This window comes from Eptatretus burgeri, chromosome 3, assembly GCF_056783735.1.
Source record: "Eptatretus burgeri isolate ZD-2024b chromosome 3, Ebu_testis_v1, whole genome shotgun sequence".
Classification (NCBI taxonomy): Eukaryota; Metazoa; Chordata; class Myxini; order Myxiniformes; family Myxinidae; genus Eptatretus; species Eptatretus burgeri.
The window spans coordinates 17,805,790-17,824,108 of NC_140963.1; the positions used below are offsets into that span (position 1 = coordinate 17,805,790).

The window sequence follows — 18,319 nt, forward strand, 5'->3', positions numbered from 1 at the left end:
GCATTCCTCTCCTCGAACTACAAAGTTGTATGGTGGTGAAAAGGTTTAAATTTTTTTTTTTTAAATTCCATACAATGTCAAAGTTCGTATAACAGCTAACCCACAGAACGTATAACAAGGGGGAGCAGGAGACTTGAGGGATGGGAGAGGGAAGCACAAAACAGTGGGGAATAGATACATGAGGAGATCTGTGGAAGGGAGAGGGATGGGGCAGGGTACATGGGATAAACAAGATGGACACTACAGGGACTTTCAGGAAGGAGAGCAGGGAATATGAAGCATGTGTGTTTGGGGTGGATTAAAGGGGGTGAAAAAGATAATGGTTTTGAATGGGGGAAGATTAGAGATGGTGGTAAACAGCTATTTTGAAGACCTGGATGGAAGAATGGGATTAAAGAGTGTGTGGTAATTTGTTCCAAAGGTGGGGAAAAAGAGGAATGAAAGAGTGAAGGTGATAGTGTAGGGCCATGTGTAATCCTGTATTTTTTCTTTGCCAACTGTTGTTTCTAATGTTTTTCATGTTCTATGCACATCCTTTTAACAAAACAATGATGTTGGGAAGTTTTAATGTTATTTTTATGAATTTTAGACCCAATTTTGATATGACCCTAAATTAGCTAAAAAAAGTATACTATTTTTTTTTATTTTGTACATAAATGTAGCATGTGACACCTCAAAATGAGCCTCTCAGTGACTACAAACACATGAGCATACTATTTTAGACATTTGATATAGATTTTAAGGCATTGTTAGCATACATAGATAAATATGCTTTGCTTGGATGGTATGTAAACTTACTAGCATCACTAACAATAAGCTGTATAATGTGGAATCATATACATATATCAAGTTAATATAATTATATGCTCATTGTTTTGCAGTGTATTTCAGGGAAAAACATGATAAACTCTTGTTACCAAATATAAAATAGTTGGGGACAATTCCAGTATAGATCCAGGTGGTTCGAAAGACAACATTATGTTGCACTTTTTCTATAATACCTAAATGTATTAAGGGTCATATCATAAGTCTACATCGCTTCCCTAAAGTACTTTCTTATGGTGGTTGGGTGAGTGGCTGGTTGGTCACAGAGGGGGGGGGGGAATGCATTGTTAAAAATCACTTCTCCCATTAGTCTAGAGGGGGTGGGTGGTTCTAATCTACATTGTATATGACAATACTTTAAGGAAGCGATGCAGTCTTAAAGCAAGGTGATTATTACAGAAAATTCACATTTGTGCATATATTCATGCAGTTTGTTGAAATGTGTTAAACAATCTACTAGTATTACACATTCTATACCTACCTACTATACTACACATTCTACTCCAATTACAACCACTCTAATATATGGTCATACTAATTAATTACTAGACTAGAGATTCTACACATCTCGCTGCTAACATTTAGTGTCAACATGAATGACATACACATAACTGGTTCTATTTATAGTAAATCACAAAGTTAATTTCAGTTTAATACTTTATAGTCAGTAGTCAACATCATCATCATCATCACTTTCAGTTTCATCATCACTGTCAATCATCAAATTGACAGGTTCTGTGTTCATGCATTTCTCAGGTGATGCCTCACAGGCACACATCTCTGTGCAAGGGAGACCAGCTTTTTTGAATGAACATCTACCCCCTATGCATTTACTAGTTCCGCATCCACATCTGGTGAGCTCTATCACAGCATCTGGTGCTGGTTTCAGAGTGGTTATGATTGGAACAAAGGTACTGTTCTCCATCCTCCAGTCATACCTTTCTGGTGGTGGCAAGTTGGGTTGTGGATTGCGGTCATTACACCAAATCATGGCCTGATAGTGGGCATGTAGGGTATGCTGTTTTAACACAGCTGCAGTTGGTGGTAACCTTTCAGACTCTGTAGCCTGATGGAGTACTGCTCTCCCCTCTGGGCTGGTGCTCCTGCCTCCCACCTTTCTCGACTTCACGCTGTCGAAACCAGGGCATTTAAGATCATTGGCATCTCCCGCAATGAAGCTGAGTCATTGGGCCTCTCACTCAATCACCGCAGGTTAGTCGGTGGTCTTTCTGTCTTCTACCGACTCCTCTCCAGCCTTGCCCCCCCTGCTCTCTCTGCGATTTGTCCCAACCACATTTCCACAGGGCGCTCAAGGTCCGCCAACAACCCCCTTCTGGTAAAACTACCAAAATCACGAATCACTGCTCATCTTCACTCTTTCATTCCTCTTTTTTCCCGCCTTTGGAATAAACTTCCTCACTCTATTCTTTCCCATTCTTCCCTCCAGGCTTTCAAAACAGCTGTTCACCACCACCTCTTATCTTCCCCCATCCAAATCCTCGATCTTTTCTACCCCCGATAATCCACCCAAGCCCACTTCCTTCAATTCTTCTGCTTTCCTTCCTGAAAGTCCCTGTAATGTCCATCTTCTCCTCGCCATGTTCCCCGTCCCATCCCCATCCCTCTCCCTTCCACAGTTCACCTGTGTCTGTTCCCCAATGTTTTGTCCCTTCCACTCCCGCCCCTCTTGTCTCATGCCTCTTTGCTGTGAGTTGTGTGTTCGCTCTCATACGAGCCTCGACCAAGGTATACAAAAAAAAAAAAAAAAAAAAAAAAAACCTTTCAGACTCCGCCTGTGACCTCTTAAACATCTCCCAACGAAGCTGTCCCACATCCTTTTTTTTTGGTCTGTGGCTGGAACAGCTGACAAACAAATTCTTCGAAGGAAGCTTCTGTCTCTCTTGTGGGTGTTATGGTAGAGCCCAGGTTTTTGAAGGCAGTGAGCATGTTTGGAGAAGCCTTCTGCATAACTTTCCAGCAGGTCAGTTTTCCTTTCCCAGCAAACTTTCCTGTTGTATCACAGCCTGTAAAACTGTGAAATCCAGGCAATGCTGCTGCCAGATCTTCCCCAAGTGCTTCATAGATTGGCCTCAGTGGTGCTATACGTTGGTGTTCTCCTGCTCCTAATATCATGCATGTCTGCTGCCCAAGTTCAGGGAAACAATGTAAGGCAAGAATAAACGCGTCTGTGTCAGGTGAGAGGATGTGAATTACACCTCGAGACTTTGCAGCTTCTAGAGCATGCAGTATCAAGATTGTCTCTGCTTCCTCCTGGGTTGTATTCAGATGCATCACAGGTTGCTGCTGAGTAGAGTGTACACCATTTTTAGTAGACAATGACTGATTTTTCACTTTTGGTAAAATGGTTAAGTACCTTCATTGAAAGATACTCTGTGAGACTGCTCTGTTTTAGAGCTGCTCAGGAATGTGTCCATAGCTGTTCTGATAGGTGTTGAGTCCATACACACATAGCTCTGTGAATCCTTGATAGATCCTTTCCGATGATCGTGTGTACCCTGTTTCATGTTCTATGTTTTTGATGTTCTATGGACATGCATCATGTAGCTGCTCATTGGTATCATCCTTATCACAAAAGAAGCATAGTTCCTTGTCATAGGATTTTGCAGATGATCTTGTAAATCGTTCTGAGCTGGAAGACTGTCCCTCACTTGTACATGTAGCTACTTTAGGTTTATCTGCAGTCTGCTTTTTTTGATGGCCATCCTCCTTTGCTACGCTTTGTGATTAGGCTTGCATCACCTAGTGCCACACTTTTGTCATACCTTTTTTTTTGCACCATCCAACATTTTTGAACTGACTGTGTCTCTGTAGCAGTTTCTGTGCCATGAAGCACCCCATTGTTCCAGCTGTTCTGCTGTAACACTACCGAGTCTGTTGCTGATTGATAGACATTCTGGATCTTGGTAACTGGCCCATTTCTGAATATGGTCAAGAAGGTTTTCACAAGACTCATCTTCAGGGTTTGTCACCAGATCTCCAGTTGCATTTTGGCACCTAATGCACAGTTTATAATCAATAGGTTCACATTTCTGCTGCTTTCTTGGTGGCTCTGCCATTTTCCTAAAACACAAACATATTCATGTTAGGAACCACCACCGCCCATGCATTTAGATACATTCTATAATGCAGTTAATAATACATTCTATTATATCAAAGTTTCTCAGCTTATCTGAAGAAATAATATCATATATAAATAATTGTATTTGTTCATTTAGTTTGTCAACATCTCCACCAGCAATTCTGCATTACCTGAAAAACAATGGATTCTACACAAATTGTTACAGAATTAGTTTTTTCTAATTTGTTTATAATGATGATCGATTGATGGATGGATGGGCAGATGATGCATTCATGGCAATGATATATGTGTATATAAGCTCTGCTGGTTGACTAATCTCAGCAGAGCTAAATGCATCTAAACAAATGACATCATGGATTTAATTGTCAAAGAATAAAATATTCGATTTGCATGTCAATATTTTATGCTATAATTGGGTATATCACTGGTTTCATAAAGTAGAATATTTTGCCTATTTTTTGCAAATTTGTCCAAATATTAATTTTGTTGTTACGAAAAAACTGAAAAGTCATAAATTGTTAAAGCTCATCATTCCAATCATTTTGATATGTCACATGATACACTTTACTTCTTAAACAAAACACTGATAGAAAATATACACATTTTTAATTGTTTTTCATGGTTATGCATTGTTTCGTTAAAAAAAGGCATAAAACTGAAAATGAAAACTTCCCAACATCTTTCATATCCTTTCGGGATGTCTAAAGGATACAAAAATGTATATAAACAACAGTTGGCAGACCAAAAATGCAAACTCAGATTTTTCAACAGATGACCCTACACTATGAGCAGTGATTCTCGATTTTGGTAGTTTAACCAGAAGGAGGTTGCTGGCATGCCTTGAGCACCCTATGAAAATATGGGGGGAGGGGGGGACAGATAGCAGACAGTATGGGGGGAGGGGGGAGGCCAGAGAGGAGACAGTAGAAGACAGGAAGATCACCGACCTTCCTGCAGTGAGAGACCCAAAGACAGCCTTATCACGGGAGATAGTAATAATCTTAAATGCCTTGGTTTCCACAGCATGATGCCGAGAAAGGTGAGAGGCGGGAGCACCAACCCAGAGGGGAGAGCATTACTCCATCAGGCTGTGGATGAAAGGTTTTTACGTGGTCAGGAGCTCAAGTGTGCCAAGGAAGGACTTTCCACGACTGAGGATGCCCAGTGGGCGACTGGCTTTGGAGGCCACACAGGGAACATACACCAGAAACAGACTTAACTGGAAGCGCACTCTGTGGAGTGCATACCTCCGCCACGTAATGCCTGATCCACAAGAACATATTGGGCCCAATGAATTTTTGAAATATCATGCAATACATCATTTTTGGCCCAATCTCTCAAAGGTGAAGAATCACTTTGAAGATTAAATAATTCTCGTATCTATATCCGGATTCGGATTTTCACCAAAATCAAATCAATTTGTTCTTGCGACTCACCTAACCTGTCCACCACCAAGAGGGGGAGGGTAGGATGAGGGAGGAGGTGGGGGGGGGGAGGTAGGGAGAGATGCTGATAGTGTGTGGGGGCTTACAGAAGAGCTTGGGGAGAGGGCTGGATGAGAAGAATAGGCTTGGTGGTGATGGGATGAGGCACAGTGGGGAGTAATAACAGAGGGGCAGAGGGAAGTTGAAGATTGCAGGAGGTGGGGGGATGAGATGTAAGGGAGAGGGCAGGGGAAGGTGGCAGCTTTGTAGATGCGAGGGGGGGGGCAACTTTGAGAAGAGGGAGTGAGGTGGGAGATTGGAGGGAGAAGGGTGAGGGGAGAGGTGAGGGAGAAGGGTGAGGGGTAAGTTTTTGAGAAAGGTGAGAAGGAAGGTTGGAGAGGGAAAGAGTGTGAAGGTTTATTTTGGGAAGAGGTTATAGTGTGAGGGGAGGGAAAGGAAAGGCAGCATGAGGGGAGGGGAAGGAAAGGCATCATGAGGGGAGGGGAAGGAAAGTCAGCATGAGGGGAGGGGAAGGAAAGGCAGCATGAGGGGAGGGGAAGGAAAGGCAGCATGAGGGTAGGGGAAGGAAAGGCAGCGCGAGTGGAGGGGAAGGAAAGGCAGCAGGAGGGTAGGGGAAGGAAAGGCAGCGTGAGGGAAGGGGAAGGAAGGCAGCATGAGGGCAGAAGAAGGTAATGCAGCATGAAGGGAGGGGAAGGGAAGGCAACGTGAGGGGAGGGGAAGGAAAGGCAGCGCGAGGGGAGGGAAGGGAAGAGAGCATGAGAGGAGCGGAAGGGAAGAAGGGGAGAGGAAGGAAAGGCAGTGTGAAGGGAGGGGAAGGGAAGGCAGCAAGATGGGGAGGGGAAGGAAAGGCAGCGTGAGGGGAGGGGAAGGAAAGGCAGCGTGAGGGGAGGGGAAGGAAAGGCAGCGTGAGGGGAGGGGAAGGAAAGGCAGCGTGAGGGGAGGGGAAGGAAAGGCAGCGTGAGGGGAGGGGAAGGAAAGGCAGCGTGAGGGGAGGGGAAGGAAAGGCAGCGTGAGGGGAGGGGAAGGAAAGGCAGCGTGAGGGGAGGGGAAGGAAAGGCAGCGTGAGGGGAGGGGAAGGAAAGGCAGCGTGAGGGGAGGGGAAGGAAAGGCAGCGTGAGGGGAGGGGAAGGAAAGGCAGCGTGAGGGGAGGGGAAGGAAAGGCAGCGTGAGGGGAGGGGAAGGAAAGGCAGCGTGAGGGGAGGGGAAGGAAAGGCAGCGTGAGGGGAGGGGAAGGAAAGGCAGCGTGAGGGGAGGGGAAGGAAAGGCAGCGTGAGGGGAGGGGAAGGAAAGGCAGCCTGAGGGGAGGGGAAGGAAAGGCAGCCTGAGGGGAGGGGAAGGAAAGGCAGCGTACCGGGGCGTGAAAATGCACCCAAACAGCAACATTTTATTTTTCACCGCCGGGTTCTGCATACAACCTGGCGGGTGCATTTAACACCCACGCTATCTACCTGGCAAAGGCCTGCATGTATGTATGCATGCTCGCAAATGCAGCGACCTTTGCGCCCTTGCGGACGGTTCACTACAAATCGGATTTGTACACGCTACACTTTGGGGAAGCCATCAGCCTTTAACAGCCCCCCATACACATTCCTCCAACCTCCTCGTGGTCCATGCTAACCGTGCACGTGCACTGGTGATATACTCATCCTTTCACTCGCACAGATTTCCCCACACCTGCATTGTATGGCACGTTCCGAGTGGCTTCGGTGCCGCAGCACGTCCGCTTCCCGTGTGCCGAAGCACATGGTTCGTGAGATGGCCACATAACTTCCAGCATGCACCACAGGCTTGGTTGCGAGTTCGGACTGCGAATCCATGAAACCCACACACCGCATACACAAAACCAAGCATGCACACACCCCCACGGAGAGTCATTTGTTCCACGTCCATTTGTGCTGTCAGCAACTGCTGGCTATTAATATATTTCAGCAACTATTGATACATTCATATGAATATTTTATAATGAAAATAGATCACACAAACAAGGTGAAAAAAGCAAACTGCAAACGTAATTGCCAAAAAAGGACGACTGCTGTGGACTGTATCGCCATGGCTTGCAAAAGCAGCTTGTAGATTGCGGCGATCCAGTTGTATAATTCTTTTTCTTTTCATTGCGATCAATGAAGTTCCACTTCCTACACGTTCCTTAATCTTTTCTTCACTCAATATAATTGACCGAACAGTGCAAAAAGTTACGTTTAATGTTTTGCTTAAATAAATGCATTTAGTTATAATAATTGCTGATTCGTAAAATTTTTCAGATTTCACTCCAGATTTTGACACTTATTTAGTCCACAACATCCGATTCTCCAATCCGATATAATGTTTTGATTATATACTTAGTCCGTGAGAGTATAGATTGTTTGAATCCAAATCAAATTGGAGGCCAAGACCCCTGCAAGGCGAAGTTGGGCTGACCAAGGATAAGCCTTTCATGCAGGTATGCCGTTAATTATCTTCAAACAGGGTGTTTAACTTTACCCAAACACCTGGTCTTCATTCATGAACTCATTTGGAGTTCCCTTAGTATGCATGCAAAGTTTGGGGCCACTAGGTTTCATGGTTTTGGAGTTACGGAGGAGACACGCTGACACGCAGGAAACCAGACATAACAATACACCCCCCACAACACGCACACTTATTCGTATTGTGTATTGCTATTATTATTTATCATTATTTATTGTTGTTATCATCATTGTGAACCATTATCATTGTGTATCATTATGTACCATTATTATTATTATTATTATGATGCATTATAATAATATCTAGAAGCAGCCGGGGGGGGGGCATGTTATTATCCTTATGACCTCCACCCCAAAGGTGAAGGAGGTTATGTTTTCACCTCTGTCTGCTTGTTTGTTTTTTGTTTATCTGTCTGGGTGCAGGATATCTCACAAAGTTGTGGACGGATCCGGATGAAATTTGGTGGGCAGGTTGGGTGTGTGATAAGGAAGAATTGATTCAATTTTGGTGAATATCTGACTACCAGAATGTTTTAAGTGATTCTTCACCATGGAGAGATAGGGCCAAAAAGGATATAGAGCAGGATATCTCAAAAAGTTGTGTACGGATTTGGATGAAACTTGGTGGACAGGTTGGGTGTGTGACCGTGACGAATTGGTTCGACTTTCATGAAGATCCGAATCCGTATGTGGATATGAGAATTATTTAGTTTTTAAAGTGATTCTTCACCATTGAGAGATGGGGCCAAAAACGATATAGTACTGGATAGCATATTTCAAAAATGTATTGGGCCCAATATGTTCTTTTGGATCAGGAATAACGTGGTGGAGGTATGCGCTCTATCGAGTGCCCTTCGAGTTCAAACGTGTAATTCAAATTACTTCTCGCTGCGTAATTGAAAACACCTCGCTGCACTGGAAAATGTGGGGACAGTAATACCGTACTGTAAATGGTGGGGGCTTGTAATACCCTCCCCCACCTGGAGTGGTGCGACACGATCCACATATTCAGAAAGAATTTGCATCCCTTTTCCCTCCCCCAAGTGCACTGGCAAAGGTAAAACACCCTTATTCACTAATTGTCATCATGCTGGTGTTATGTAGGAAGTCTGGATGTAATCGGCCCAGAACTGTAGGAGTAGCGGCACACACGCACGCATGCACGCACGCATGCACACACGCACGCACCGGTACATGAATTATTTAACAAGAATTCTCAGTATCATTCCCATAAGCATTTCTATAGTACGTAATGAATAGACATAAACACGATCTGTACAGTCAGACAAATGGCTCAAATGCAATACCCTCTCATCTGGCAAGGGTATTGAATATATACAGTGGGGAGAACAAGTATTTGATACACTGCCGATTTTGCAGGTTTTCCCACTTACAAAGCACGTAGAGGTCTGTAATTTTTATCATAGGTACACTTCAACTGTGAAAAACTGAATCGAAAACAAAAATCCTCAAAATCACATTGTATGATTTTTAAATAATTAATTTGCATTTTATTGCATGAAATAAGTATTTGATCACCTCCCACCAATAAGAATTCCAGCTCTCACAGACCTGTTAGTTTTGTCTTTAAGAAGTCCTCCCTTTCTCCACTCATTACCTATATTAACTGCACCTGTTTGAACTCGTTATCTGCATAAAAGACAGCTGTTGACACTCAATCAATCATACTCCAACCTCTCCACAATGGGCAAGATCAGAGAGCTGTCTAAGGACATCAGGGACCAAATTGTAGACTTGCACAAGGCTGGGATGGGCTATAGGACAATAGGCAAGCAGCTTGGTGAGAGGGCAACAACTGTTGGCGCAATTATTAGAAAATGGAAGAAGTTCAAGATAACAGTCAATCTCCCTCGGTCTTGGGCTCCATGCAAGATCTCACCTCGTGGAGCCTCAATGATCATGAGAAAGGTGAGGGATCAGCCCAGAACTACATGGCAGGACCTGCTCAATGACCTGAAGAGAGCTGGGACCACAGTATCAAAGAAAACCATAAGTAACACACTACGCCGTCATGGATTAAAATCCTGCAGCGCACGCAATGTCCCTCTGCTCAAGCCAGCGCATGTCCAGGTCGGTCTGAAGTTTGCCAATGACCATCTGGATGATCCAGAGGAGGAATGGGAGAAGGTCATGTGGTCTGATGAGACCAAAATAGAGCTTTTTGGTTTAAACTCCACTCGCCGTGTTTGGAGGAAGAAGAAGGATGAGTACAACCCCAAGAACACCATCCCAACCGTGAAGCATGGAGGTGGAAACATCATTCTTTGGGATGCTTTTCTGCAAAGGCGACAGGACGAATGCACCGTATTGAGGGGAGGATGGATGGGGCCATGTATCACGAGATCTTGGCCAACAACCTCCTTCCCTCAACAAGAGCATTGAAAATGGGGCGTGGCTGTGTCTTCCAGTATGACAACGACCCAAAACACAGCCAGGGCAACTAAGGAGTGGCTCCGTAAGAAGCATCTCAAGGTCCTGGAGTGGCCTCGCCAGTCTCCAGACCTGAACCCAATAGAAAATCTTTGGAGGGAGCTGAAAGTCTGTGTTTCCCAGCGACAGCCCTGAAACCTGAAGGATCTGGAGAAGATCTGTATGGAGGAGTGGGCCAAAATCCCTGCTGCAGTCTGTGCAAACCTGGTTAAGAATTACAGGAAACGTCTGATCTCTGTAATTGCAAACAAAGGTTTCTGCACCAAATATTAAGTTCTGTTTTTCTGATGTATCAAATACTTATTTCATGCAATAAAATGCAAATTAATTATTTAAACATCATACAAAGTTATTTTCAGGATTTTTGTTTTAGATTCCGTCTTTCACAATTGAAGTGTACCTATGATAAAAATTACAGACCTCTACGTGCTTTGTAAGTGGGAAATCCTGCAAAATCGGCAGTTTATCAAATACTTGTTCTCCCCACTGTAAATATATGTATGAAGGTAAGAGGTATATAACTCAAAAAAGAAATATATAATTTAAGGTAGTATGTTGGGAGCAGTGATCGTAAAGTGTAATTAAATAAATAAACAATTCAATGTGGTATGTTTGAAGTGATGATGGTAAAGTGTATACAAATAATTAATTCAAAGTTGAGTATTGATCATAGAGATGTTCAAATGTATAAAATAAATAAATAAGTCAATGTGGTATGCAGGTCATGGACATGGTAAAGGATAAGCAAACGATTCAAAGTTGTATTGGTGGTGGTTATGCTAAAGCGTACATAAATGAATAATTAACGGTGCTATTTTGGGATAGGTGATGGTAAAGTGTATATAAATATATTAGTAATTCAAAGTTGTGTTGGTGGTGGAGATGGTAAAGTATACATATATATATATATATATATATATATATATATATATATATATATATATATATATTTTCATGAAAGCATATATAATCCTACCATACATTTATTAAAAAATAATTTCCAAAATTTAGTAACATTATCTTGTGTCCCATGACATTTGGCTGTAATCCCAAAATAATTTGATGTGTCTTATGCCCACATGTTATTTTCTGCACATGTGCTGAATATGAAATAAATGTGTCGAGTCATTTTCGAGTGGAGGCTCTGGACGTATGTGTGGGAGGACCGACAGACTGGCAGCACCAAAAATACAAGCCCGGTTTGGGGTTAAAAATCGATAATTTACCTTCCAACAGGCATCCGCATGAAAAAAGTGTGAGCTTCCCTTTTGTTTTGTGCATTTATACAAGAACTGTTGATATTTAGTTTATTCAGCACAAGAAAGAAAATCTTCTATCTGGTTTTATATACCCCTCCTCCCCTTCCTCTTCAATAAACTTGATGAATTATGTGACAAAATGCAAAAGTCAGCATCATTCTAACTCTTTTGGTTTTGCTGTAGTTGAATTTTGAAACCACACCAATAATTTATGGACGGTCTGTACCTTGTTCCTAAGCCGAAATTATCTTCATATAATCCATGGTAAGTTCACCCAATCAATATATTTTTTCAAATAAATCAATAAGTTGATAAACGAATTTTACTCTTCTTTAAGTGCCAAGTGCAGACAACAACTCAAGGCATTCCTTATTGAACCTCCCAGATTCGAGTTCTTTCAACCAGCACAAGAATAAACGCCTTTCTTTCTTTTCCCTTTTTTTAAGCGGTGTAGCCGTTTCAATATTTGGTATGTCCATCTGTCCGTCCGTCATAATATAGTTTTTAATGTTTCCTGTTGTGGTATTTTTACCACAGGCTTCTGCTTGTTTAGAATAAACGTTCCTCGGGCGAAGCACAAGTATCTCAGCTGGTGACTATATACAATTATGTGTGATATTTCCAGGTCCATCATTGCTTTATTTTAAGGGGTTTCTTCTGTTGTGCCGTTGGAACTGCTACATTAACACTTGAGGTCCTGATTCTTCTTCCCTTCCTGAAATGGTTTTTAAGACGTGCATTTTTATGAATAAATGAACATTAATTTTTGTTCCAAGTAAATGGATTATTATCTTTTCAACGGTATCATCTTTATTATGCCACAACTTGAGGTCTTGATTCTTCTTCCCTTCCTGAAATGGTTTTTAAGACGTGCATTTTTATGAATAAATGAACATTAATTTTTGTTAAAAAGTAAATGGATTATTATCTTTTCAACGGTATCATCTTTATTATGCCTCAACAGCATGCACCCTTTATAGTAAAGCATGTTGGACACACCCACACACGCGACTCCTTTTAGTAACTGATGTTGTTTCAGTAAGCTCGCTGTTGAGTTTGGTAATGAATTTGCAAAAGGCACGTATGAGATTGGAGTAAGAGAATCAAAAGGCCTTTCCGAGGCAGTTGGTCTGTGCTTCCACAGCTGCCGAATAAATTGCTTGCCTTGCTCCATTAATGAGGTTCGTTGGCAAATAAATCGATGCAAGTTCCAGTGAAGTGGATTGCTGAACACAAGGTGTTCATTGTCACTCGATCCAAATTGGAAAATAAATGGCATGTATGAGAGTAATATTCGACACATCTTGTTGCAAACTTGGAAACTTTTTTCCCAACGGCTTCACCATGACCATTGCCTGGGATTGAAAAAAACAATCATCTTGGATGTGAGAATTAGGGAGCATATAATAATTGATACATGAGTTGCAGAAAGTGCACCAATTAAGTAAACAAGCAGTACAAGAATTGATGCTATTATTTATTTGTATACAGAGTCAAGGCTCATTGAAGAGCTATATAACGCTGAAGGGGTCAAGACTCGTCAGAACAAAAAGAACAGTTGAGAGAGGAGAAAACACCAACAGCAGGGTTGAAGAACAAAATGGAGGGAGATTTGGACAAACAATGGGTGTTGGGGAGGAATGAGGGGTAGGGGAGGATGCATGGGGTGGACAAGATGGATTACATAAGCAAACTCTCAGGATGGAAAAACTGGAAAATTGGAATGAGGTAGACTTTGGGATGAAAGAGGGGGGGTGGGGAGGGGGTTAACAAGGGCAGAAAAGATCATTGTTTTGTATTGGGGATTTATCTGAGATGGTAGTGAACAGCTATCTTGAAGACCTGCAGGGAAGAATGAAATTGAAGAGAATGTGTAGGTTGGTTCCACAAGTTCTAAAAATGAGGAACAAACTAGTGAAGGTGAGCAGTGATTCTGGATTTAGGTAGTTTTACCAGAAGCTGCCGCTTTAACCTGCATCTGTCACTTCCATCTCACTAAGGTAAGTTTTCCGAACAGGACCTGTCGTGTTTTCCTCTTTTTTTCTGTGTGTCCCTGTGTTGCTGTTTTTTTTTTTCCGTGTTAAATCGTACCTCGTGTGTGGAATTTGTCAAATTCATTTTCTTGTTGTTCAAGGCTCACTTAGGCCCCTCCTCGGATAGCCGCGGTGAAAAATCTGTCACTTTTGTCTCCATATTCCTCATTTTGCTTATTTCATCCAAAATATTTGACATACCTTCTCAACGTTATGCTATTTCCCTAACTTGTTTAAAACAAACAAACAAACAAAACGTGGGGTGGGTGGGGGTGGGGGGTTCAGGCCTATCAAATCGGAGGAGACAATACCCAGGGAGAGCCATTAAGGAGTCATTGATGTCTTGTGGGAGGAAGGATTCTGTTAAACAGATATCTGGTTTATCAGCAACAGCATGGATTGAGAGGTTGTTCTGGAGACCTCAAATGTTTGAGGTCCACACAGTTTGAGACAGGGAGGAGGTGTTGGGAAGGTGCAGGTCAGGGGGAGGAGGAGGCTTTGATTGGGTGAGGTGAGAGGGAAACTTTGATTGGGTTTGGTGAGGGGAAAGATTTAAGTGGGTGGGGTGAGGGGGGAGCATTGAGAGGTTTGAGTGAAGGATGTGCTGTATCACGTGATTGGGTTTTCGTATATCATGACTCGCCCGCGAGGGGTGGCAGGAATGTACATCCGGATGCGCAATAAAACGCAGTTGATGCTAACGCTCTTGCTTCTCGTGTTCCACTGCACCTCGTACGCCATAGTTGGCGACGAGGATGGGATGAAAACGGACATGTGCCCGTTTTCGTCGGAGACGACTTCAAATTGTTTTCGGAGCAATTGGGATGCTATTTCCACGCGAATGATGTGGTCGACGAAAGCAAACAGAAGTCGATCTTGCTCGCTTCGCTTTCGGCGGAGCATTATCGACTGCTGAGTGATTTGGTGGCTCCGGACAAGCCCCGTGATGACGGGCTGTCGTTTCGGGACGTTGTGGAGAAGATGAAAGCACACATGGTGCCGGAGAAGTCATTACAGCTCGCTCGATACCAGTTCGATCGCCTCTCGAAAGGTGCAGAGGAGCGCGTCACTGATTTCGTGGCGCGGATTAAGCATTCTTCCGTGGCCTGCAAGTTCACGGCGGGGGAGCGTCCAGCTCGGCTCGGAGATCGTTTTATTGCTGGTTTACAAGATGCGAAGATGGTTTCGGCGGTTCTACGGCTGAAGGGTGAAGCCATTACATTCGACTCGGCGGTCAGCACGGCTACAGCGGTCGAGCAGACTCGCGAAGATGTTCGGGCCATCACCGGCCAGGCGGGGTCGCGAGCACCCCGGGACGCGCGCACGACCTTCGGTGTGGGTCGGACGTCGCCGCGCGGCCACACGTGCGGCGAGGTGACCCTGCGGACGTGTTTGGGATGCGGAGGTCGACACCTGCGCCGTGTGCCCGTATAAAGGCACCGTGTGTTTAAATTGTCACAAGGTGGGTCATCTGAAGCGTGTGTGCCGTGGGGCGCTGGCCACCGTTAAGGTCATGGACGGCGATGTGCGAGGCGACCCGGGGCGGAACCGGCGGCCGTTGTTGAGCCTGTTTTCTATTGGTCCGGCGGCGGCGTGCCCGATGACGGTGGAAATCGAAGTGAACAAAACACCGATCACGTTTCAGGTCGATACGGGAGTGGCTGTGTCGCTCATCGGCGAACAGACCGCGCGTAGACTCAACGGCCTGAAGCTTATCAGGTCAAACCTCACGCTGTTTACGTACACCCGTGAGAAGATAACGCCAGTCGGGATGGCAGACGTGTCTGTGCGGTACCAAGGCCAGGTCGCCACGCTTCCGTTGTACGTCGTGCGGGGGAGCGGACTGTCTCTCCTCGGCCGAGACTGGCTGTCCCGCATCAGGCTAGACTGGGCCACAGTTCACCTTGTGCAACCCGCGCCGAGCCAATGGGAGGATCAGTTGGAGAAGATTCTTCAAAGACATCAAGGTTTGTTTTGCAACGACCTTGGGAAACTCAAGGGCGTGGAGGCAAAGCTCTTCCTGAAGGAGGGGTGGTTCCTCGTTTTTTTTAAACCACGACCGGTGCCATTTGCCCTGCGGGACAAGGTCAAGGGTGAACTGGATAGGCTGGAGGCCTGTGGAGTGATCGAACGGGTGTCGTACTCAGATTGGGCCACCCCGGTTGTCACGGTGCTGAAACGGAATGGAGACGTCCGATTGTGCGGGGACTTCAAATCCACGGTTAACCCTGGCTCAGCGTGGAGCAATATCCACTGCCGTCAATCGATGAAATTATGCGCGATTGGCGGGGAGTCAATACTTCACGAAGCTAGACCTGCGGGATGCATATTTTCACCTGGCGATGGATCCCGGGAGTAGCGAGCCTTTGACAATCAACACGTGTCAAGGGCTCTATCAATATACCCAATTATGTTTTGGGATTGCTTCGGCCCCAGCCTTGTGGCAGAAAGCCATGGATCAGGTTTGCATTGGCCTGCCCGCTCAGACCTATCTGGACGATGTGCTCATTGCGGGGAAAACGGCGGACGAGCACCTCGCGAACATTGCCCAAGTGCTGACAAAGCTAGAAGCGTGCGGCCTGCGCTTGAACAGGGACAAGTGCGCGTTCTTCAAGCAGCGCTTGGAATACCTCCGGCACATCATCACGCCGGAGGGCTGTTGAAAGGTCCTCGGAAGGTGGAGGCGATTCAACACATGCCACCACCTCGCGATGAGACGCAGCTGCGCTCGTTCATTGGTATGTCCCAGTATTACCAAAGGTTCGTGCACGGGCTCAGCTCACAACTTGCGCCGTTAACACGTTGCTCAGAAAGGACGAGCGTTGGCTTGGGGGCCTGCACACCAGGCGTCGTTCGACCGCATCAAGCAGCTGCTCACAGAGGATACGGTCCTCGTGCACTACGAGCCTGCGCATCCGCTCTTATTGGCATGCGACAGCTCTGCATATGGCATCGGGGCAGTGCTCTCCCACAGGATGGATGATTGTTCCGCTGAACAGCGGTCATGCATTTGGTCCACGTGCCGCTTCCACACCTCCCCACCATCAGTCCGCACCATGCAATTCGCCGGCCCCAGTACCACAGAGACCACAGCCGGCACCCATTTGGAACCGTGGAAATAATCGCGCACCATTACCCGCTCTCCCACATCGAAAGCACGCAGCAGCGTCGGACGCGACACCGTCCCACTCCCCGACCCTCCAGGTCGCAGCAAATCCAGTCTGGACCGCAATGCCCGTCCATAGAGATGAATGGCAGGCGAATCACCCGTGACAGGATGAATCGCGTTCCTGTAATGGAGCAAAAAGACATTGACCACTGTCTGCACAGGTGCAACACCCCCCCCCCCCCCCGGCACAAAGCCCGTTTCAACATCTTAACAAACGACTCAGCCTGCCCATTCGTCTCAGGATGATACGGTGCGGACCTTAGATGTCGAATACCATTTTGACGCATAAACTCATCAAATGCACCTGCGATGAACTGCGGACCGTTATCAGAGACCAGGATCTCCGGTAATCCTTTATTAGCAAAGATCGTCCGCAGTTTCTCTACTGTAATGTTTGCTGATTTATGCTGCATTACTACAACCTCCGGCCATTTCGCGAATGCATCGATCACAATCAAAAACATTTTGCCATTAACCGGCCCCGCAAAATCTACATGGACCCTCTGCCAGGCTCTGTCTGGGGTCTGCCATAGCCCCGAGGCTCGACGCGGGTTATCAGCATCTGTTTGACACGTGGCGCAACGCTTAACCAACTGCTCAATGTCTTTGTCCAACCCCGGCCACCACAACAGGCTACGAGCAAGACTCTTGGTCTTCACAACTCCAAGGTGCCTGACATGCAGTTCTTCCAAATACCGCTGCCTGAACTTCGGTGGAATCACCGTCCTCATTCCCCACATAACGCACCGTTGGACCAACGACAGCTCCGATGCGCGTGACGTGAAAGGTTGAAATGCCGGTGTCGAAGGTAGATCGCTCCAATTCCCCGTAGAAATCACCTGGACGACACGGGCGAGCACCGGATCACGAGCCGATTCCACCGCGACCTGTCTGGCCGTGATCCACTGCACCTCGTACACCATAAAGGAGAAGCATTGAGAGGTTGGGGTGTGAGGTGTAGAGGGATGCAGAAAGGGGGGACATGAAGCGTTGAGGGGGGGATCCGTAACTCGGGGACATGAAGAGGAGGGATGCCGATTCCAAATTCCCAAATTGAACAAATGGAGATAAAGATCATGGGATGGTTGCGAAGAATTTTTGTTGAAAGCACGGAGTAAGTTGGGTCCTGTAGGTGTGGGAGGAGAGTTGGTGGACCAATTGCTTAGCTGACAGACAGTTTTGGAAAATAATCATTGCTTAGAAGAAGAAGAAGACGAAGAGTAAGAGGAATAGATTGTGGTGAATAAGACCATATGGGGGTACTCCTGATGGAGAAATAAGGAAAGTGAAGCATTTTACGATGTTTAAAAATGCTTTTAAAAGAAGAGGGAAGAAATGCTTGTATTCAATGAAGATTTAGTTTGGAGGTATTGTGAAAAGGGAGAAAAAAAAGAATGGAGTATGGGAAGTACAAGCAGAAGGAAATTCAAGTAGAATGAGATTGTTGTGGAGTGAAAAAAAAAATTAATTAATTTTTTTTTTAGGAAGCTAGTCCAGGAAATAGGATAACATTGAGGAGGTAGAAAAAAAGCAAAACCAGGAACGGCATCAAGAGGGACACAATTTTCACAG

General features: G+C 45.2%; 1 protein-coding gene across 4 annotated transcripts in view; it reads left to right on the top strand.

Annotated features, from left to right (window-relative positions):
• Positions 1–18,319, top strand: part of LOC147029468 (uncharacterized) — a 42,732-nt gene that overhangs the window by 18,949 nt on the left and 5,464 nt on the right. For 3 of the 4 annotated variants that reach the window (XR_015055918.1, XR_015055920.1, XM_085872532.1), the window contains exon 2: positions 1,582–1,679. The exons of the other annotated variant lie outside the window; for it this stretch is intronic. Coding sequence is in view for 1 of the 3 variants with exons in the window: in XM_085872532.1 (XP_085728658.1) it covers positions 1,582–1,679 (98 nt within the window). In the remaining 2 variants the exon portion in view is untranslated. The remainder of the gene's footprint in view (positions 1–1,581; positions 1,680–18,319) is intronic. 4 annotated transcript variants of the gene reach the window in all.